This window comes from Pristis pectinata, chromosome 15 (assembly GCF_009764475.1).
Source record: "Pristis pectinata isolate sPriPec2 chromosome 15, sPriPec2.1.pri, whole genome shotgun sequence".
In the NCBI taxonomy this organism is placed as follows: Eukaryota; Metazoa; Chordata; class Chondrichthyes; order Rhinopristiformes; family Pristidae; genus Pristis; species Pristis pectinata.
In genome coordinates, this window is record NC_067419.1 from 25,514,321 (window position 1) to 25,538,159 (window position 23,839).

The 23,839-nt window shown below is 37.1% G+C and overlaps 2 protein-coding genes across 14 annotated transcripts in view; one reads left to right on the forward strand and one right to left on the reverse strand.

Moving 5' to 3' along the window:
• LOC127578488 (dedicator of cytokinesis protein 4-like) overlaps window positions 1-23,839 on the reverse strand; it is a 719,988-nt gene that overhangs the window by 196,405 nt on the left and 499,744 nt on the right. The window contains exons 54-55 of one of the 10 annotated variants that reach the window (XM_052030592.1): window positions 13,217-13,269; window positions 12,663-12,686 (exon numbers count right to left, since the gene is read on the reverse strand). The exons of the other annotated variants lie outside the window; for them this stretch is intronic. Coding sequence (XP_051886552.1) covers window positions 13,254-13,269 — 16 coding nt within the window. The 3' untranslated portion in view covers window positions 12,663-12,686; window positions 13,217-13,253. Of the gene's footprint in view, window positions 1-12,662; window positions 12,687-13,216; window positions 13,270-23,839 lie in introns of those variants that run through there. 10 annotated transcript variants of the gene reach the window in all.
• The window catches only part of lrrn3a (leucine rich repeat neuronal 3a), a 41,343-nt gene that overhangs the window by 13,251 nt on the left and 4,253 nt on the right, over window positions 1-23,839 (forward strand). The gene's annotated exons all lie outside the window — the stretch shown is intronic.

Sequence of the window (23,839 nt, forward strand, 5' to 3'; positions counted from 1 at the left end):
TGGAATCACAAATGGGTATAACTGTCATTTAACTTTAGTTATTACTTTGAGCATAATAGTTATTGTTTCAATTTAAAATGAAGCCAAAATGCAGAGCTTGCAACGAAGATAAAATTATGTTTAATAATAATATTCCTCAGCACTTTTGTAGAACTGAATATAATCAGAGGTATCAATTTAGTATTTCAGTATTTGTTCTTCAATCAATTGTAAAAGAGACGTGTCAGAATTGATGTCCACTGCACAATTTTTCTCATTCTTATTCGTCCTTTCACTATCAGAGCAGCTGTTTTTCCACAGAAACTTTGTCCTCTCTTGATGACAAAAGCTCTATGGTTTACAATTCTCTATCAATACTAAGTATTATCTGAAAACTGACATGAGAAATTACTAAACTGCTGTATTCTATATGTAATTTCTCCTCTGACCATACAATAAAGCAGATGTAAGCACCTTTACAAAACACAAGAGACAATTTAAACGAAATTATATTAATTGCCTTCAAAATTGCTAACCAGCATCTCAGAGGTTTTGGGAAATGAAGTAGGGTAGCCAACTGCGTTCAAATGAAATGAAATATAGAATTGCTTTCAACATGATGCAGAAAATCTAAATAGGAAATCACTAAAAATAGATCATAGACTGATGCAAAAGAGTCTTGTATCTGTAATATGTGGAAAAGAAATTAATTTGAAGAACAAAGGATATAGTACTTAAAAGTAGATATGTGGCTTTTTTGATCCTTCATTTGCCATTCATAATTCTCTTAGAGGTACCTGTTCAAAAAGGAGAATCTGTCTGCTTTGAGTCCAAAGGCAGGTAGTAGCACAGATCTGCCAAACTGCAGCTCTTTGGAATGAAATCTCAATAAGAACACTTGGTAAGGCATGGTTAATATCCCAGGTCATTACTTTGGAGATTTAAGATAACTGTTCAAGTTACAAACTTGCCTGTGTGCAAATAACTTTATTTGTAAAACATCCCCTAATCTGCACAGGGAATATCTTCTGTTAATTTCACAGAACATTGACTAATTATGTACCACCCAGCCAGAGCATTAATTCCAACAGGTCTGTGTCATAACAGAAGAATATCCAATACTCACACAGTAGTATCTATATTTTATCTTGTTGAGTAGAAATAGAAATCTGAGATTGATTGAGCTGGATTAAATTTGTCTTCTACTTGGTCCTTTTTTGCAGATCGCAAATCCACATTGAATACAAGAGGCTCCATCTAATTGTAGCCTGGTTGATTGTGTAACATTCTGAATAAAAATTAATGGTGCTTCATGTTGCGACATGAAAGGTTCTCACCACATTTCTTGCTCCAACTAACAAAGGCAAAAAGTAGTCCAGTGCAAGTCAATACAGGCCTTCTGAGTATCTACGTTCAGTATTAGCTTCAGCATCTAAAGGCATTTCAACTCCCCGCACAGAAAAGCTACATTTTCAGACACAACTTTCATAGATTTGGCAACTGTTATTTGCATTTTAAACAATAAAGTAGAAGACATAGAAATCATTACTGTAGGACCCATGGTTCTTGTAGTCATTCAGTTATGCCTCTTTGCTTAGCACAGGGGAACTTGAAAGCTTGAAAACAAGGTCAAAAATGCCTTATTCCCATATCATTTCATACCAGCTATAATCATCTGACAGAGATGGTTACTTACAAGATCTGTTAATTCCTGTCAGGATTGACTACAAACCTGTCTGGAAAACTAATGATTCAAAAGGAGCTAATATGTTGGAGCAAACTTTCTTATCCCAGTTATATTTGTGATTCTGTTGATCCAGTGCAGTCTTTAGATTCAAGAATGAAAACTGACAAATATAGATGGTTCAGTAATTCATTTTGGCTCTTTTGCTACATTTGTTTGCAAAGGCTCACAGCCATTTTTCTCAAAGCATAATGCTCAGTTTGGTCAAGGTGCCCATGATTTCTGTACCAGATACATGAAAGCCAGAGGAACAAAGCACTTTCAAAATTAAGACACAAGAGATTTTGCAGATGCTGGAATCTGGAGCAACACACACACACGTGTTACTTTCAAAACTGAAGTTTGATAAAGTCATCAAAACTTTGTCCAATTTTGCTGAGTAGGGCCCCATCACCCTGCAATTATCTTCTCCAGTTCTGCTCATGTGTGCTGCAAAATTGATACAGATTCCTGAACCACAGCTGGATTCCATGTGGGATCCAGAGAACACGTGCAGCCAGGACACCACTGGCTGTGTTTCTGCAGTAGGTTCAGGATTTCTGCTTTTGTGCAAGAAACCCAGTGAGATACAAGGCAAGGATTGTGAATACAATTTTGTTGAGTGATGAGGTGCTGGCACAGATTTATAAGGATACAGACAGTGTGTGAACAGTTGAGGGAAGGACATGTGCTGAGTTTTAAACAGATATGACTTCAAGGAAGGTGGAAATGAGAGATTGGAATGGACTGTATTAGAAATAATATAATCCAGAATTGTATAATTCGTTGTAACCTAAGTCCACTGATTTAAAATTTTGTTGTGGTTATATTTCTTTGTTATTTTATAGCTATATGGACCTACTGGTGGAACATGGGATTAAACTGAGTAACTCTTTCTGACCATCAATGCATAACAATCAGTGTATTAACTATAGGTTTTTATATATTTATGAAAAATGAATAGAACCCAAGAACTTGATAGCAATAGCACCCTGCATGAACCTTGTGACTAAGCGTAGAGGTGTACAAATGTAATTTTACTAAGGTTGACAGAAACTGTTATGGTGAGAGATTTGAGGAAAGTGGTCTCATTTTTCTGGGTACATATTTTGCTTTTAGGTATTGAGTTTATCAGTTCTGTTTTCTATTGGATAACAAATTACAGGTTAAAGCTTAGTTATACTTTCTTTACTTATGCACTTAATTGTTAAGTACTGTGGTATCTAAAGCTATGAGCTAGAATGAGTATTAAATAGCATAGCGAAGGGAGGGGATGTCTTGGGGTTCAACCAGGAAAAGACTAAAAGTTGGAGGATCGTTCTTGAGTTTGGCAACACCTTGGGAGAAGGAGATAAGGGAAGTCAAAGTCCAGTGCCCTACAGAAAAGGAAGATTTGGTTTGTGGATATTAACAGGTTTGTAAGTTTGAAAAGAAGCTCACTGGAATTTGGTAAGACTGTTACCTCTAGTTTTGCAGCACATTAATGGTCCTTGGAGCATACATGCACTTTATATTTCATGTTTGCCTAAACTTACTGTAGTGTGCCTTTTAAATGATGCTTTAATTCAGTTTATTGCTTAAGACAGTTACAGTGTTATAAGTTAAAATATTAAAATTAATGTAACAATGTTACGAGGACATACAAGAGACTGCAGATGCTGGAATCTGCAGCAACTCAAAAAGCTGGAGGAACTCAGCAGGTCAGGCAGCATCAATGGAGGGAAATGGACAGTCGATGATTCAGGTTGAGACCCTTCATCTGGACTGAAAGATACAGGGGAGATAGCCAGTTAATAAACGGATGGAGGGAAGAGGTGAAGCAGGAGCTGGCAGGTGATAAGTGGATGCAGGTGAGGGGGGGTGGGTGATAGGCAGTTGAAGGAATGATGCTGAGAGGTGATAGGTGGAAGTGACAAAAGGCTGAAGTTGATGGAATCTGACAGGAGAGGAAGGTGGAGTATGGAATAAAGGGAGGGAGCTGGGGAGAGTAGATGGGAGTAGTGGGGGAGAGGGACCAATGTAAGGTGTGTGTGGGTGATGGGCAGATCAAAGGGGAAAGAGACAGGGTGATGGGGGCTAGATAGATCAGGAGGAGAGTAGAAGAGCAGTTTACTAGAAGTTGGAGAATTCAATGTTCATGCCACCAGGCTCCAGACTACCCAGGAGGAATACAAGGTGCCGATCCTCTAATGTTATGATATGTTTTTTAATCCAGCTTTTCAAGTTTAAAGTGATGCACCATGCTGTTGCAAACAAATTTAAAGAATGCAGTAGTATAAGAATAGAACGTTGATTTTAGTTGTATTACAGATTGTGGCAGTCAAAAATTAGAAAAATTAAACCATGCAAACAAGAGATTGCTGTTATAAAGCAGACTACATGACATTGTCAAAGTTAAAACAGTGTATGAAACTGTTTTAGAGAATTTGGTAATATTGAAGCAAAAGAAAAATTTTGAATCGAGATAGAGTTCATTTTAATCAGTGGAAAAAATGATAATTATTTCATTCTAAAATGTCAGACATGAGAAGCCAAGTGCCTGTTAAATAATGCTTTTTCATGTCTCAGAGTGAGAATCATTAATCAATGGTTTTTTGCTAGATATAACATTAAGTGCAGGTGTTATTTCAAGTACTGCAGGTCTTATCTGAGAAAGCTACTGGCCTATAGAAGGTACAAGTTCTTCCCTAATTATTAATTAAATTAATATTAATGAAAGTAGTTATTACCAACTGTTCTATGCACTAGCATAGAACATTTTTGTATTACATTGACCACTATCATAATGTAATTTCTAAAAGTAGAGCAGATAAATTGAAACTTTGAGTACCAATGGTTCTGTTTACATGGCAGACCCGTGTCCCGTAGGTGGTTAAGTCCATGTTAAACACCTTCAGGTGTGGGTCAGTTTAAAATTAAAACAAAGTCGTGAAAAAGTAACTAAATGGTTAAAAATTCTGAAGACCTGGGGAAAGCATTCTTTGTACCTGGCTTCTAATCTGCTAGCAGCTACCTTCCAATCTCACAAAAGAAACCTCATTTGCCCCAGCTAATTTTACAGATGGTTAGCTGAATGCGGGATTACAAAAATATGATTTTTTTCCTTTCATGCTTTAGTGAACACATGAATAACGCCTGAATTTTGAAGCCAACCCATTAAAAATTGTAACAAAAACACTGCATTTCAGCTTTTATCAGCTGATAATATCAGTACATGCCAAAATTATACTTTCAAATCACATTTAATAGTGTTATGTGACTATTTGTATGAAATGGAAAACCCACAAAATTCAGCTTGGAGTCATGAAATTCCTACAGCAACAACAAATTTACATTTCATCTTAATTATTTGACACAAAGCAACTGTAAAAAAAAATGCCAGTTATAAAATAATTATTAGACTAGAATATTATAGTGTGGATTGTATTTGAGAGTTTCTATTTTGTAACATAAAAACTCATACGAGTTTATTTGTTGAAACTTTTATTTACTTAACATAAAAGCTTCTGGTACACAGTAGACTAAGTCATGTCTTAAAACTAGCATGGTTAAGCAATATACATCTTTCATCAATCAGTCTAGAAATAAGGCATCAAGTAAAGATGATTAAGTTTTGGTTGGTAGTCATTTACCATATCAATGTCTCCTTGCAACATAGAAAAGATTAAATTATCTTTTACTCCAATAATCATATTACAAGCTAAAAATTTGTTTCTAGGTGATGTTTTGAAGGGAAAACTATAAGTCATTAAATTCTTAGCATCTGGAAATCACTGAATGGAATGAATGTGTTAGCAGGACGATATTGCACATTTTACAACTGCCAATCAAGGATGGACTCCTAGGCATTATTCTTTCTGTAACACATTAGAAAAACAAGTGGGGCTATGTGAAATGCATTGTCATGACTCAAGACTGGTTTCAATTCATTCTTGGGATGTTAGAGACACGAGCAAGGCTGTCATTTTTTTTTCCCCCAAGTCTAACTGCCATTAGAATGTAATGTTGGGCACTGAGTATGGTGCAGATCTTCCACAATGACGTGAGCAAGTTCCAACATTTTGAACCAGCGATAAAGCAGCTCAGTGGTCCTGGTGCAACACAACTAAGGAATAGTGTCATGCATTGGTGAGTAAATGCTAGTTGAAAACATTGCCAAAGAGTCCTTCTATTGATATGCTGCTCTTTGGGACTATGCAGATAGGGCTGTAGTTGTCCTGCTTTGTGTGGTCTGACTATATCTTTCATATATTTGAGAGTTAGGTGTGAGAGTTATGGTTGCACAAAAGTAGGTTGAAGAGGGTGAGGATATTGAGAATGTAAAGGAACAGAGGGACTTCGAAATGCGTGCTCAGAAATCTTTATTGATCTGTCCTACTACATTTTAAAGTGATTTGCCTCACTTCTGCTCACAATCAAGCCAAAAGACTCACTCTGGTTTATTGTGTGTGTTACGAACCAGCAACAAAAGAAACACACTGAGTCATGATTCAGTGTTAAAAACTACTTTATTAATAACTACTTATGATAATAAGAAAAATAAAAGTAAAAATGTTAGAATGTTAGAAGTAAAAATGTTAAACCTTGAACATTAACCCCAAAAACTAAACTTGTCGTGTCTGTGTGTGGCAAAGTCCCAAACTCCAAGTCCAGGAATGGTTCTTAAAGTTCAGTTCAGCAAGACATAAGGTGAAACGTGAGCAAAGGCTTCTTCAACAATCACCGTTGTCTGAAGATAAGACATAGATGAGAGAACATTGTTATGGACTCAGTGAAAGTCCCTTTAAGATAGAGAGTGTGTGTGTATGTATGTGTGGGGCATGCTTACGTCAATAGAAGATAAAGGACGTAATGACGTTGTTGAAGAAATCAGAAGGAGAGAGAGAGAGAGAAGGGAGAGAGACACCAGCCTGCTAGTTTTCTCTATCGATGGATGAGAAACAATAACTGTGTTTGCCACAGAAATCCATGTATGGAAGTTGGAAGCAATCCGGTGGAGTTCACTTTGTTGCTGACCTGTAGAGGGAAACAGGTATTTGTGTGTGGACGACCACAATTTGGATGCTTTTCGGGGTGAGGAAGTCACTACCGAGTAAACCCTGAAGTGTCGTTTGGGTTCCATCGTGGAACATTTGGATTTCGTATTTACTCTCTCTATGTTCTCTACATCTACGTCTTATCTTCTGACAACGGCGGTTGTTGAAGAAGCCCTTGCTCATGTTTCACTTTATGGCTTGCGGAACTGAACTTTAAGAACCATTCCGGAACTTGGAGTTTGGGACTTTGTCACACACACACACGAAGAGTTTAGTTTTGGGGTTAATGTTCGAGGTTTAACATTTTTGAATTCTAACATACTAACATTTTTACTTTTATTTTACGTATTATCATAAGTAGTAATTAATAAAATAGTTTTTAACACTGAATCATGCTCAGTGTGTTTCTTTTGTTGCTGGTTCGTGACAACATAGAGAGAGTAATTACGAAATCCAAATGTTCCACGATGGAACCCAAACGACACCTCAGTGTTTACTCGGTAGTGACTTCCTCACCCCGAAAAGCATCCGTATCATGGTCGTCCACACAAATACCTGTTTCCTTCTACAGGTCAGCAACAAAGTGAACTCCACCAGATTACTCCCAATTTCCATACGTGGATTGTAGTAACAGACAGTTATTGTTTCTCATCCATCAATAGAGAAAACAAGCAGGCTGGTGTCTCTCTCTTCTCTGACTGACTTCGACTGCCTTCTTCAACAACGTCATTACGTCCTTTATCTTCTGTTGACGTAAGCACGCCACACACACCACTATGCTCTTTCTTAAAGGAACATTCACCTAGTCCGTAACATGTGAAAGGAAAATATGAATAATGCCTGAATTTTGAAGCCAACCCATTAAAAATTGTAACAAAAACACTGCATTTCAGCTTTTATCAGCTGAATGGGGTCCATTCCACTGTTAGCCAAGGATAACAAAAGCAACGGGATTATGCTAGAAATGTAAATGGTGCATGTTTGGAGATTTACAAGGATGTTGCCAAGACTGGAAACTTTTGCTTTGAGGCAAGATTCAATAAGTTAGGGTTCCTTTCTTTGAAACAGGGGAAGCTAAGAGGAGACTTAATTGAAGTACATGTGAGAGTTTTAGGAAGAGTAAATTGGAAGGTCCTGTTTTCCTAAGTAGAAGAGAGAAAACACAGAGGGCATAGATTAAGAGTAATTTTTCGAAGGATTAGAAGAAAGATGAGGTACATGGGTTTCACACAAAGGATGAAAACAGTCTGGAATTCACTGCCTGAAAGGGTGGGAGCAGCAGGAACTCTTATAGTATTTTAAACAGTCCTTGGGTATGTATGTACTGATGAACTGTGATGTGCTGGGTTATGGATCTACCTGTTTAAGTTAGATGGCTCTTTCTGACCAGCACAGACATAATATCCAAATGGCTGCTTTTGATGTTGCAAACACCACCACTCTACTGTACTATATTTTAAAGGGACATTTACCAAATAGCAACCTGATCCGTAACACTTGTTAATGGCCAAAATCTTTTGTAATCATTGTAACTCTTTGTAAGATCTTTGTAACTCTCACTACCACTGCAAGATTAAAAGATATTGGTTTTGTGACCAAATCAGATAATTGATTTGTTTGCACCATCTCAAATAAGAGATACAGCCTGTGATCTACCAAGTAAATTAGCAGCTGCTGTATAAATTGTTTTAAACCATATGACTGGAAGATCAGAAATGGGACTTATATAGAAATAAACACACCACATGATATCAGACTACATAACTCATGAGCTGAATGCCAAGTGTACTATTTAAATAACCTAACACTACCCTATTTAGATAAAGATATCACAGTTCTCCTTGTGTCATGTCATACATTTAAAAAGTAAATGCTGGTGTAATTTTAAGGATATAGATTTTCACTTTAGTTCATTAAGTGGTTTTAAATTTACATTCCCAAGCCTCACATTGGCACAAATAGATATAGGGATGCGTGTTAGTTTTCCTTAAAGTTGGATATTTAGACTGTTTACAGGAGCAACTGATACCACTGAAACCAAGAAACCAATTGTGGCACAATTACTACTAGCACTTACTTAATAGAAGCACAATTATTTAATGTTCCAACTTCCTATTAACTGGACAAGTTACATCCTTCACTGGTTAACTTATATTTATTTATAACAAAAAAAATTATATTGGTCTTTTTCACATCATCACATTTCTTAAAGAACTTACCAAACAATGAATTACTTTTGGAAAGGACATCGTTGTCGGGGAGGAAATGCAGCAGCCAATTTACACATAACAAGGTCTCACAATTAAATAAAGAGCTGGCTAATGTTTTAGTTACATGTGGGCACAGGGCAATACTGTCAAGTGCACAGAGAACATCCTTCAATGTGACATCCAAATAGATGGACAGGCCCTTTGTTTAATATCTTATTCAAAGATAGTGTGATAATTCCTTTGTAATGGACTGAAGTAACAACCTAAATTATTTGCCTATACTTGAAGAGAATCCACTGACTTAGTGCACACAGATATGTTAACAAATGTGATAAGGATATGGTAAGTATTGCAACATCTAAATATATGTAGTCTTGATGCAGTCTTAGTTGCATTAAGTTAAATCTGCATGCCTTCTTCATACATTGTTTCTATGCGTTGCTGCTTCCATGAGGGATGAGATGGGAATACAGTTGCCTAGATTTGACATTGTTTCATATTTAAACTAGTTTTAATTATTGCATGCAATTTGTCATCCTAATATCTCACTTAGTAGAAGGCACTTTTAAAAAAAAATAAATTTACAGCAGTGACATTTCAGTTTTTCTTTGGATGTTAAGTGATCCGAGACATCTAAAGATGCAGTAGGGCTCCCATATGTTAGAACCATTGCAATACTTTACATATCCTTATCAGATAGGTTAACCTATCTTTTTCACTGCACTGTTGCTTCCAAGTCCCCTTCTATAAAGAACAAACATTCAGATCTTAGAAGGAAAATTCTAAATGTAATGATGCAATAAATTAAAATCCAAGAATTTTTGAACTTTATTTGAGGTAAAATATTTTGCCATTGACCAGTTATGTTGATGACTCCCAAAAATATATGTAGGCCCTAAAATTTTATTTTATTTTTTAATTAGATAGGTTTCACACATATTCTTCTTTTAAAACTGCCTAATAAAGTGTAATATATATTCCTTTCTCTGTGTGGATTTGTACTGTAACTTCTCTGTCACATAAAATATGAACAGACAAAGCAATTGATTTTCATGTTCTCGTCTATTTCATATTCTAATTTAATCCCTCAGTCTAATTAGCAACGGCACTATTAAATGCAACTGGTTTACCCTTAATATGGCCGAGGGCTGGAGTAGACCAAGGTACAGATTATTGTAAACATTAACATCAAGTAGCCAGAAGACTGAAACTGTTGTGCATTTTCTTTTAATAACTATTGCAAATAACAGATCTGAGGCAAAACAATAAAATGAAATATCTCCTTTGCCCTCTTAAATTATTGCAAAAGTCCCAACCAGCCATTTGCTACTTCTATTTGATCTGCTCTTTATTATGCTGGAACAAACCTACTTGTGGTTTGTATGTGGTACAGAGCAGTGTGAAAAATACACAATCTGTAAGTTTCCAAAATATGCAGAAAGCCCAAAAACCTCCATGCTCAATCCTACACAAAAGCTGATTTTTAAACATAAAGCAAGGTAGCCTCTTTCAACTGAGTTCCAGAAAATCATCATGGAGCAATTGTGAAGCAGTGCAGTTTAACTATCATCAGCTGCAGGAAGTCATATTCATCATGCAACTAAAGCCTAAACCAATTTGATCACATTTTAATCATGTCAAAAATGCGTTATGCAAACCAACTGCCCAGGTCCCCAGGGCATCTTTATACTGTACAATAAAAAGTAGAATTATGAAAGTAAAAATTAAATTGTTTTTCTTCAGCATTAATTTCAAGAACCATTCCTTTTTCACAGTCTGCAGTTTTGCACATTATGTTCCCCAATAGCAGATCAGCAGTTCAATTCACATATCAATCACCCTAACAGGCTAATTTGACAATAAAAGCATCACTGCACACAACATGTCCATTTTGATAATGCATGAAGATCTTTAGACAGAAAGTCCTGAAACTAGCTATTACTGATGATAAAGGACAACCATTCCATAGTACCAGCCATTGTTCCCATACCAGGTAGTAAATTAATTCATTTTGTAATATGTAATTACTACTTTAAAAAACCTGCTTGTCTTTTACATCTCAGAAAAATACATTTTTAAGCAGTCTGTGAAGTAGTTTTCCTTCACAATTATTTTGAGTGATAATTGCTTAAAATATCATAATGAATCAGGGCAGATCTTACTAGAGAATAAATTACTAATTGAGTCACATATGCGTTCTCCTCAGTGGATTAAAAAAAATGATTCTTCTGGCTTTTATTGGAATAGAAAGTAGACTGATCCACTGTTGAGAGCAGTAAAACACAATGAACAGTAGCTCTTCCAGCGGGTTTCTTTTCAAACCTTTTTTTCCAGCTTAAATAATATAATGAAGTATTAAAAGAAACAGTAGGAGAGCCATAAAGAAGCAGTTGATTCTTATTAGCCATGCTATGATTCCTCTCTCATGCAGGCCCTCAGAGCTACAGTGACTGGAAAATTTCTTACTGATAATCTGGAGCAAAGGCGCTGGGAGTGTGGACAATCAACATTGCTAACCTATCCTTCACAATTACCCATTCCATTTTTGGTTCAATACACTAAAATTGTTCATGTGAATGTTACAACTAAAAGGCATTCCCGCAGCTTCAGATTTGCTTCCCTCTGGCAATAGCACCTCTTAACAAATGAATCACTGCAAACAACAAATCAGATGGCATCTTAAAATTACCCGTGAAGGAATATTTAGCCATTATATTCATCTCTGGCAATCCTTTCAGTAACTTCTGGCTTAATTTAAAATGGAAAAATAATTAGGTAAAAGTAATAATTACAGGTTAGATGGAATACTGAGGACCGTTATATACCAGCAAAAGGACAATGAAATTGACTATTTTTATCTGATATAATTACATCCAAATCAATAGATTGGCTATTGTATTAAAAATAATTTCCCCATCAAGTTCCACTGTACAAATTCATTTCTGAAAGTAATAATAGACAAGATTTCTTCAGTGCAAAACAGTCAAATTTCTCAGTTAACTGTATTTCAGAAAGCCAACATGGTGTTACATCATTCTTTTTCTTCCTTTCTGTAGATGGGTTTACAAGGATCTAGAAGTGATACTGTTAAAACGGCTGCATAGGCAAAGATTGCAAAATAGTTTTTTATTGTACTTGAAGAAAGGCTATTGTGGACAACAGCTGTGCTTTGAAAATATTTACAGCCTATAAAATGGTGCAGTGAAGTGAATTGCTCGCCTTACCAGCAACAGGGCATGGTTTGATGTAACTGCTACATTTTTACTTTTTCATCACCATCTCTCTAACTGTTGATGTGGAAACAGAACAAGTGCCAAGGCACAACACACTTTTCTTCTCTCCCTTCCTGCTTGTCTTGCTTTACTTCTCTGTTGCTCTGGTGACAAACAACAATGCTCAGCTTATCCTGACTGAGAAGGATTTTCCATCAGGAACAATGTCCTCTCTCCACATGAATTGATGCATGAAATATACAGACTGATTGGATGTGAAACAAACCTAATTACGAGATACCAATCATATTCTACTGCTGTGACACCATAGTTATCTGTCCAGAGTTGCATTATTTATTACAAAGGGATCCTTTCAAAATTAAACGTAGATATTAAGTAATAGGAAATATTCTGAGACTGGTGGTGTGGAATTCTAAAGCTGTTGTTGCATTACAGATGTTTTGAATATAAAGAAAATCATGTGATCTACAAATTTACCTCAATCACTATGCTAATCAGTTTTGACCTAGGATTGAAGGGAGGAACAAACAATACATTATTCATTATATAAACTAACAGCAAGATGGATCATTGAAGAATATTTACAACTGGTAGTTAGCAATAATCCTGTCACATTAGGTTTTATGAAGATTTTTCTGTGGTAAACAGTTATAGACTACAATACGGCATCAGATGGCAGGATGGGCAGAAAAGTGGCAGATAATACTTTATATAGAGAAATGTGATGTGCTGTGACAGAAAGAATAAGTAGAGACAGTATAAACTAAATGACACAGATTTAAAGGAAACAGAAGAACATGAATGTACATGCACATAAATTGTTGAAAGTGACAAGGCATGCAGAAAGAGTAATTAGCAAACCATGCAGGATCCTAGCATTCATAAATAGAGGCAAAAAAAGTAGAAAAACAGGTAAGCTATGCGGAACCTGTATTGAACACTGGTTACACCATGAGGGGAGTATTTTGTCCAAATTTGATCACCTTACTTAAGGAAAGATATGAAGGCCCTTGAGAGGATGCAGAAAAAACTTACCAGAACTGTTCCAGGGATGAGATGTTCAGTTGTAAGGTTAGCCTGGAGAAGTCCTTTGAGCAAAGAAGGATGAGAGATTTGATGAAGGTGTATGAGGTAATGACTGATTTAGATTGGGGAAATTGAGGGAAATTTTTTTCCATTAGTGGGGATTCACAGACAGGAAGCACAGATTTAAAAAAAAAATCTGGATTAAGGAATACAAGGGAGATAAGAAGATAAATGTTTTCATTCATGAGTTAGTTACAATCTTAAACATAATGCTTATAAGGGTGATGGAAACAGAATCAATCATAAGGTATTGGATAGGACCAAGAGGAAAAAGGGAATGGAACTGAATGAACTGCTCTACTCTGAGTCAACATCGACTTAATAGGCTGAATGTCTTCATCCTGTGCCACCATTCTACAATTTTAGTCCAACCTTCCCAAAGGTGTCTTCTCTTGATTTCAATGAGTTTACAATCAGTACAAATGCTGAAGAATGCAGATTTAATCAACCAATTTGACTTTTTAAATTTATATAAAATCACCCCAAGTAACTAATTCTGTAACAGAGTCAGCTGAGTTAAACAAGACACTGAGGCTGAAAGGACAGATATTGACACAGCCCAGCGTTAAGCCGTTATGTAATCACCCGTTCAACCAGCCGCTCGAAAGCATCGTTGTGACCCTGATTCTTCGCTACTCATGATCTTCCTGCTTGACACAAGTTGAGTAGAATACCAGATCAGAATTTGAGCCACTGTACATTCTTGTTGAACACTGATGACTAGTTCCATGATGAGCAATTTTAGAAGTCATATCTGCTTAATTCCAACAATAAGACCATTTAGACTGTGTACCCAAGATCCTCCTGGAATCACAATCATCCTGTATGTTTCTTTATTATATCCTCTTGAGATTAGAAAAAATGTATCATATTTGATAATATATAATCTTTTGCTGGTTCTTATTTAGCTCTAAATTTGATATAAAAGGTATTGGTTGGTTTATTATTATTGTCACATGTATCAACAATGTGACAATGAAAAGCTTTTGTTTGCATGCCATCCAGACAGATCATTCCATACACCAGTACATCGAGGTAGTAAAAAGAAAAACAGAATGCAGAGTATAGTGTTACAGTTACAGAGAAAGTACAGTGCAGGTAGACAAATAAAATGCAAGGGCCATGATGAGATAGATTGGGAGATCAAGAGTTCATCTTTTAGCATACGAGAGGTCCATTCAAGAGTCCAATAATAGTGGAATAGAAGCTGCCCTTGAACGTGGTGGTACATGCACTCAGCCTTCTGTATCTTCTGCCCGATGGGAGAGGGGAGAAGAGAGAATGACTGGGGTGAGAAAGGTCCTTGATTATGGTGGCTGCTTTCCTGACTATCATTACAGCTGACTTAAAATGATACCTTTTCACGGTACTGTATTTTGAAAATAACAATAACTGACTGCAAAAGAAAATAGTGTTTGTTCCTACTTTGACTTCTTTATTAGCTCCTGGCAATACGGCTCTACCTGAACACTTGGTGGCAAGTGTAAGGGCAACTTACGTAAAGGAAGGGAAGAGAGAAAATGGCAGCAATCACCCCATTGCTACTAAGAGGGGAAATTTTCAACATACCTTCATAATTAGGTCTGGCCAAGATATAATCAATCCAAGTTAAATGCAAGCAACCACTTAACATCCTATTTTAAAGTTAGAAGCCACTGCATCACACCTCATCATAGGGATAAAACTTTCATTTTCCACTTGGACTTTTCAGTAATGTATTTTTATTTTAATTTGCTATTATGTCTGCATATGGACGACTCATTTGCTACATTTCCACTTTCAACCAGGAAGTCAATAATAATTAATTGCACACATCACACATATGGCATCAGTGAGGCACTGAGATTGCTTAAGAGCAGCAGTGTACTTCTGTGGGATACCAAATATTAACTGCTGAATGCATTCTATTCACCTTTTGTCTCAAGAGGGAAATTTCTGCTGTTGCACAGACTATTAAACTGAATATTCCTGCAAGGAACAGATATAATGTACAAACATTATATCTAGGATATCAGTGAAGGCTGGTATTTTTTCCCTACCATTTTTTCCTCTCTGGATGTTAGCCAAAACTGATGATCTATAGGTCATCACAAAAAGAATGCAATCTTTCAGTTTACCAATTTTCATAGCTTCTGTATAATTTACCTTTCCTGAAATAGGAAGTGCTTTCTCTATGTCCAGAATGTTGCCATGGTTACACTGTTGGCTGCTTAGAGCTGATACCTTCTTACATGCCAGCCATTGCAGTCAGCATTTCAACTCATGTGCGAGCTTGTCAGCATTTCACAAGGAAATTCTTTTTTAATCTGGGATTGATGGCATCAAAGAATCAGATTAGTTGCACATAGACCAGGAGACTGTCAGAATTGATAAGGTTGGCTGTTTACTTTAAATAGGCTGCTGATTCTAATAGTTATTTAAAACAACAGTAATTTCTACCATCATATTTTAAGGTCTGAAGAACCAAAAAAAGCTTTGAAACACACTGATCAGCATTTACGAGGAAAGGAAGATTAATGATTCACTCTCTGACTCCTAATCAGAATTCAGTTGCAAAGTTCAGCTTAATTTATGTCAACAATTATTTTCAGTGTTATCCTTCCTGAAGAGATGTGAAAATAGCTTGTTTATATAACAAAATCAGAATATCCTCAATCTACTAACCAATGCCACCCATCCTTCCTACTCTACTAGCTCCGACCTGCCTTCAGTTTGTGTTAGACCTGTGTGATAGTGAGGTAATTTTAGCTAATGGAATTCAGTGGCAGCTTACTTACTACAGTTCCATTAAATAAGAGTTTAGAATCTGGTTTCTTTAATTGGAAATCTATAAACTACTTATTTCAATGAAGTATTTGTGCCTTTTTAGAATTATTGTTGTTTACTTTAAAACTACAATTATGGAACACTCAACATCTGCTAAAATGTTGTGCTAAATATGCCAGAATCAAAATTCTCTGGGGCTGGAGGTGAGGTGGGGGGAGCATAGATGCTCAGGAAAAAATTCTCCTGTATCTCCTTTGACAGTAATGCTAAGGCTTTCAGCATCCACTTTTCTCTTTGGTAAATATTCCATTGCTGCAAATTACACCTTTATGTACAGTAGATTTTAAAGTTGAACAGCTATGTTTAAGCTATAATGCATTCACATCCTACGGAGCCTACAGTCTAATTCCCTCTTTATGCATCATGATCTATATTCAGGCTTGTTTTTCACCTGTCTTTTTTTGATGTTTTTGCTCAGCTTTCGTCATTTTACTGGGATTGCATATCCATTAGTTACAGCAACCTGACCCATGCTCCAGTAGGGCATAAATTAACTATTAATATTTTAATATTACCAGAACCTTTATTACTAATAATGTGTTTAGCAGAGAATGAAGAAATACAAATCTGAAGACTTTTAGTTTTGTCATCCATAGGCAAATTGTCTGAAACTGAATAGTGACTTATGAAATAGGAATTTAGGAAGGCCATAAGCTCCCTGAACATACTCCTCCATTCAATAAAATGATGATTAAATATTCCTGTTGTGGTAGAGTTTGATAATTCCAATTAATTGACAAGCTTTCTGGGCTAGCTTTTTTTTCCCCCAAGGGAACAGGGATCAGAAGCAGGAATAGTTATGCATATCCTGGAACATTCCCTCCATCTTAGGCAATACAATTTTAGACCTTTAGTAGAGAGCAAGCAACCAGTCACTCTCCTAACACACATGTTGAGAAATGAAGTATGACATTTGGTGAGGAAAGGTTCACAAGGTCAGGTATGAAGAATGCTCTGCCAAAGATTGTGACTCTTTTTGTGTATTGGGGTTGGGGGGGGGGGGGGGGGGTGTTTGGAGGAAGTGTCAGTCTCTTGTAAATTTCATCCCGGTATCTTGACGAATCCATTAAAATAATCCATACTAATGTAACTAAGCTGCATGATGTGCAACCACAATATAATTTTTGGTTTTTATTTACATTCTCCATGTCAAACTTTATCTCTGTGCTATTAATCACAAATAATGTGATTGGTTTGAAAACAGACATCAACACAACATTTATTTATTCACATCCTTTATATTAAAAAAAGCAGTTAGTATACCTGATAGGCAAGCTTTTAAAAAAAAACAGCCCCAGAACTATATTCTTGTATTACTTGATATCTTTTACATTACATCTTAAATTAATTGCACAGACTCTGAAAATGAAATAATTTTCTTTAGATAAAATAAAGTTACAAGTAACCGAATTTGCATTTTTCAAAGTAAAAGTCATGGAATGTGGTTCCTGTTTATTTAAAAATAAAGATCTGTGGGCCATATCAAGTTGACTTTAACCAGCAGTCAGCTGTTTAAACTGCAACAAGACCTGGAACTCCAAGCATGCCCTGTTAAGTTCAGAAGTCTGGGACTTGCTAACAGATTCAGAGGCCCAAATCTGCTGGGCCATGTGTTGAATACCAGCAGTGGGTTCCAGTCATCCTTTTATAAAAGAGTCCAAGAATCCTTTTCATTTCAATAGGGAACGCTGGACTAAGAAAAAATTGGGTGGTAAAGGAGAAGTTACTTGGAATAAATACTTTGCTTTAGTTTTAATTATTTATGCATTTTCAGTTAATTTTGATTTTTGAATTTCTTTAAATCATTTTAAAACATGATTGGCTTTAACAAGAACAGATTTTTAAATGCTTCTAATATCAGAGACATTTAAGAACTATCAATATCAATTGCAGCTTTTACAGCTGGTGAAGTAGTCCCCAACTTTGTCAGGGTTATTTTGGGAGTGAGGGCTCCAACTGTGGCTCTGTCAACAAACAGGCCCTCCACATCAGGCCAAGGTATGTGCAAGCATAGACAGATCACAGGCATTAATCCTGGCCAATACAATTAGGCCAAACAGGTTTAATGCAATAGCAGATTCTGCAACAGGAAAACAAACAGAACAGGAAGGATGGTTGTGAATAAATGACTACACGGGATAAACACAGTATGCAACTGACAATAATGGAAGCAGTGCGGCATTACTGTATCAACAATATCTCGGGGAGAGTGGGATACGTATGAAATCAGATAAATTTCAGTAGCTGGATAAATAAATGAGAGAAATGTACAGTATATCACAAGACATATTCAAGATATTTTCAAGAGCAGACTAAGTACAATGGTCTTCATTCTGGTACATTTCAAGCTGAAGTTCAAATTAGACACTGAAAATTGTGCCCAAGAAAGACACTTGTTTTAAAAAATATATATTGTTCCAAAGTTTTTATCACTAGTTCTTTGACCACATTGTGTTTTTGTAATAACAGAATGCTAGTCAATTCCACATTATGAAGGAGAAAGCAGACACTCTAGATGTCATAACTAAAAGTAATAACTGTAATTACTATGTCAGCATGTTACTGGACAGTGCAATTTCATTTTGCTGTATGTTATTTTCCCACACAAAAGTTCTATTTTACAAGTGTTAAGTTATGGAGTGTAAAGTTTTCACTGTTCATGCTATCCAAAGTCCAGTTGTATATTTTAAATTCTTGTACAGGGTTATTTTCTGTTAAATTTGATGAAAGGCTCACTGATGGTAATGTCTATTACTCTAAACTTTTACTGCCTTAACAGCAGTGCAAATCAGATTTGGAGTATATTGTTGTAAGTAAATGCTTGGAGGTAACCAAGGCTTCTTTCCCACAGCCTTGCTCACTAAAAGTGACCATCTTTAAATTCTCTTCTTAACATCTTCGGATACTTAAGACAACCAAGAAGCCACTTTCTCCCTCTCGCCTTACTACAGTTAGACCACAATCTCTGCACTGACCAGATGCAAAAACTGGGATTTTCCATATATAAACGGCACTACCAGCACATATCTACTTGTGCTTAGAGTTATTGGGACATGCAGAGATTGTGTGGTAGATTTTCTATTTAAGTACACCCAAGACAACACAGGGAAAACATCACTTAATTTGTTTTTCCTGTAAAGACACCAATTGTACCTGCCTGGCAAATATGCAATGGTAGAACAAAATGGGAATCTGTGGGGAGAGAAAGAGGTGATTGTCTGAAGATCAGGTGTGATGGAACATGTACAAAAGATCCTTTGCTTGGGTACAATCCAACTTATCACTTTACTGCTACTGAAGATTTTCAACTTCTTTGTGGCATGTTTATCCATTCTTTTTCATTCAATTTCAATAATGCATCAAAAACTCATTGCTATTTTATTTTGCTTTGATTATTTCAAATGTTCTCAATTTTCTTTCCTTCTCAACCTATACAGTTACAATTAGAATCTTCATTGACTAAGAAATCGGTACTATTCCAGGTGACAGAGTGAAACATTTGTCATTTTCTGATTTTGTAAACTTGTTTCTGCTATTCAATACATAATAAAATCATCTGAATATTGTTAACATTGTATGCACATTCTTAGAGAAAGTTATTTATTTTTTTGCTGTCCCAATATTGTTTTTTGTGGAGTTTCAAACTTCTTTGATAGACAGGATTAGTCCAAACACAAATTTTGACCTTATTGTCATTTGTCCAGATATTTGCAAATTTTAAGCTGGAATATTGCATATCTGACTCCAGTGGCAGGAATTGAAAAATAGCTATTTATTTATACAATTATTAGCACTGCGAATCATTACTGCAGGTTGCTTATTTGTTGCATAGCAACCACAACAAGGTGCTAACAATGTGAATTGACAGCTAGTTATATTCTAGGTGGCTGCCCAACATGTGAAAGAACATACCCTCACAGGGCGAGAATGTAGTTTTATATGTGGTCAAAATATTCATTACTGAAGTTTTTAAAATTCATTTATGGCTTCTAGGCTTAGCTGGGAAAATCAGCATTTTTTTTTGTTCTTGAGAAGGTGATGCTGAGCCACCTTCTTGAACCACTGTAATCCTTACGGTGAAGATATACCCACAAGGCTGTTGGGGAGAGAGTTCCATGATATAGACCCAGGGACGACGAAGGGCCAACAACATAGTTCCAAGTGAGAATGGTGTGCAAACTGGAGGAGGACCTGCAGGTTTTCATGTACCTGTTGCCCTCATCTATCTTGATGGCAGAGGTTGTGGCTTTCAGAGGTACTGTGGGAGAATCTTGGGCAAGTAACTGCAGTGCGTTTTTGATGGTAAGGGAAATGAATGTTTAGGCTGTTTGATGGGGTCCCAATGAACTGGGTTGCTTTGTTCTGGACGGTGCTGAAATTTGTTGCTGCTCACACAAAGAGATGGTATTCCATCACACTGCTGATTTGTGCCACGTAAATAGTAGAAAGACCGTGTGGTACAGGGAAGCAAGTCATTCACCAAACCTTTGACCTGCAGCTGTAAACATGGTATTTAAGTGGCTGGTCCAGTTTAGCTTCTGGCCAATAGTGGCTCTTCAGGATATGGATGGTGGGAGACTCCGTGGTGGTAATGCCACTGAATGCCAAGGGTAGGCAGTTAGAATCTTTCCTGTTGGAGATGATCAGCACCTGCTACTTACTGGCCCATGCCTGAATGTTATCTAGGTCTTGCTGCATACATGGGCAGCTTTATCTGCTGAGGAGCTATGAATAGAATTGAACATTATACAATCGTTAGTGAATATCCCCACCTCTGACCTTGTCGTGGAAGGATCACTGATGAGGAAGGTGAAGATGTTTGTACTTAGACCACTGCCCTGAGGAACTCCAGCAGTGATGTCTCGAGGCTGGGATGGTTGATTGCCAATGACTACAACCTTGTGCAAGGTACGATTCCAAACACCACAGCATTTTCCCTTTGCTGCCCACTGACTTCAGTTTTACCAGGGCATCATGATACCACACTCAGTGAAGTGCAGTCACTCTCACCTCACCTTTAGATTTCAGCTCTTCAGTCCGTGTTTGAACCAATACTGTAATGCAGTCTGGAGCTAAGTGGTCCAGCAAAACACAAACTTAGCATCAGTGAATAAGCTATTGGTGAGTAAGTGCCACTTGATAACACAGATAACAGCTTCCGTCAATCTGATGATGATGGAGAGCACATTGATTAGGCGATAATTAACCAGACAGGAATGTCCTGCTTTTTCTGAACAGGACAGGTTTCCACATTGCTGGGTGTATGCCAGCAAAGTACTCCACAGAAACAGTTTGGCTGGAGGTGCAGCTTGTTCTGAAGCACAAGTCTTCAGAACAAGCTGCACCTGATCTAGGGCGTTGTATAGTCCAATATCCTTTCCTGTATTGAGTGTTCTCAGCTTCTTCTTGATATCATGTGGAGTGAATCACATTGGCTGGAGACTGGCTCCTAGCCTGGACTGGTTGGAAATACTTCACCTTTTTCTCTAGCACCCACATATGGGCTTTGTCATAAATAAGGATGGAATTGTTCTCAGCACCTCCTCAAGTTAGTTCTTTAATTGTCCAACACCAGGCACAACAAATAAGATAAGATCTTTATTAGTCACATGTACATCGAAACACACAGTGAAATACATCTTTTGCGTAGTGATTTTTGGGGGGCAGCCCGCAAGTGTCACCACGCTTCCGGCGCCAACATAGCATGCCCATAACTTCCTAACCTGTACGTCTTTGGAATGTGGGAGGAAACTGGAGCACCCAGAGGAAACCCACACAGACATGTGGTAGGATGCAAAGCTTCAACCTGATCTATTGGTTGTGACATCACTTAATTTTGTCTATTGCATGCTACTTAAATATTGTACCATATTGCAGCTTCACAAAGCTGGCATCTCAATTTTTATGTATGCCTGATGCTACACATAGCCAACCCTTTTGCATTCCTCATTCAACTAGGGTTTATCCCCTGGCTGGATACTAATGGTAGAGTGAAAGCCATCAGGTTACAGATTGTGGTAGCATACATTCTTGCTCCAGCAGCGTAACCTGGTGTAAAGCAATTTCACGTAATTTATGGATGTCTTTAAGCCAATGGAAAATTTATCTTCTCATTTTCCATGGGATTTCTGCTCTTCCTGGCACTTTTTCTCCTGGCCTTAAACTTTCCTAAATCACAAGAGTGGTGCAACAAGCAAATTTATCTCATTGTGCTCCATATCAATTTTATTTTTACTCATTACTCCTGTCATCAATTTACACAAATGTCTAGTTCTACAAACAAATTACCTTAAAATCTTTATTACTAATCTCAAATCCTAGCACTAGCTCACATTTCTCTACCTTTGCAATTGCTTCCAAAACTTTGGTCCCCCAATTTTAGCCTTCTCTTCATCTTTAATAGTGAACTGTTCAGTGACTCTGCTCTACTTCTCTGAAACTATCTTTGAAAATAACTTTGCTTCAAAATATTCTTCAAGATCATTTTGACTTGGCCTCACTCTGAAATTCATGGCTCAATCTCAATTTCTCTGTAAAGCACCTTGAGAAGCTTTAAAACTTTTCCTTCAGTTGTTGAGTTACAACATGCAGCCAGACAACAATAGACTTAAAAATAACAATGTTCAGGAGAATATCAAATATTATTTTCTCCACATAGCAATGCATTTGTAAATGGATTCATAGGTAAAACAACTGCCGCAGGTTTCTTTTGATGGTCAACCCTTCCTAACTCTATTTCTCATGTTATAGTGTTAAATAACTGGTTTCTTTACAAAGAGAGCACTCATTGTACAATATCAGTGATAGTCAAACACTATGTGGAGTTCTGTCCTTTTAAAAACAACTTGCATTTTTGTAATGCCTTCACTGTAGTAAATTGTTTCAAGGTTCCAATAGAAATGATATTAGACCAAATCTGATATTTGGCCAAATAACGCAATGGTAGAACAAGTGGGAATAAGGGATACCTTAAAAGATGGGAGAGGTGAACAGGCAGACAGTTGGGGATGACATTCCACACCTTAGGGCCACAGCACAATTGTGGGATGAAGAAAGTGGACAATAGGTCAGGCCAGATTTGGAAGCATGCAGAATTCCCTGAATGTTGAAAAGCTCGTGTAGGGATAGACTATGGCCCAAGCATTTTTTAAAAATACTCATTCACTCATTCAAGGGAAGTGGGCTTTGCGGGCTGAGCCAGCATTTAATTGCCCACCCCTAGTTGCCATTGGGAAGGTGGTGTGAGCTGCCTTCTTGAACTGCTGCAGTCCTTAGTGTGTGGGTCTGCTCACAATGCTGTTAGGGAGAGTGTTCCGGAGTTTGACCCAACGGTGAAGGAATGGCAATATATTTCCAAGTCAGGATGGTGTGTGGCTTGGAGGGCAACCTCCAGGTGTTGGTGGTTCCCATGCTTTTGCTGCCCTTGTCATTCTAGGTGGTAAAAGTGTGGGTTTGGAAGGTGCTGTCGAAGGAGTCATGGCAAGTTACCGCAGTGCATCCTGTGGATGGTACAAACTGCTGCTACTGTGCATCAGTGGTGGAGTGAATGGAAGGGGTGCCTATCACGCAGGCTGCTATGTCCTGTATGGTGGCAAGCTTCTTGAGTGCAAGCATGGAAATTTTAATACAGGAGCAATTATGGGACAGTGAACATTAGGCTGTGAGGGATAACGTGAATTGGGTTCTGAGCAGCACAACTTTTGAATGAATTCAATTAAAACAATAAAGGCTCATTTTTAAGCAAAG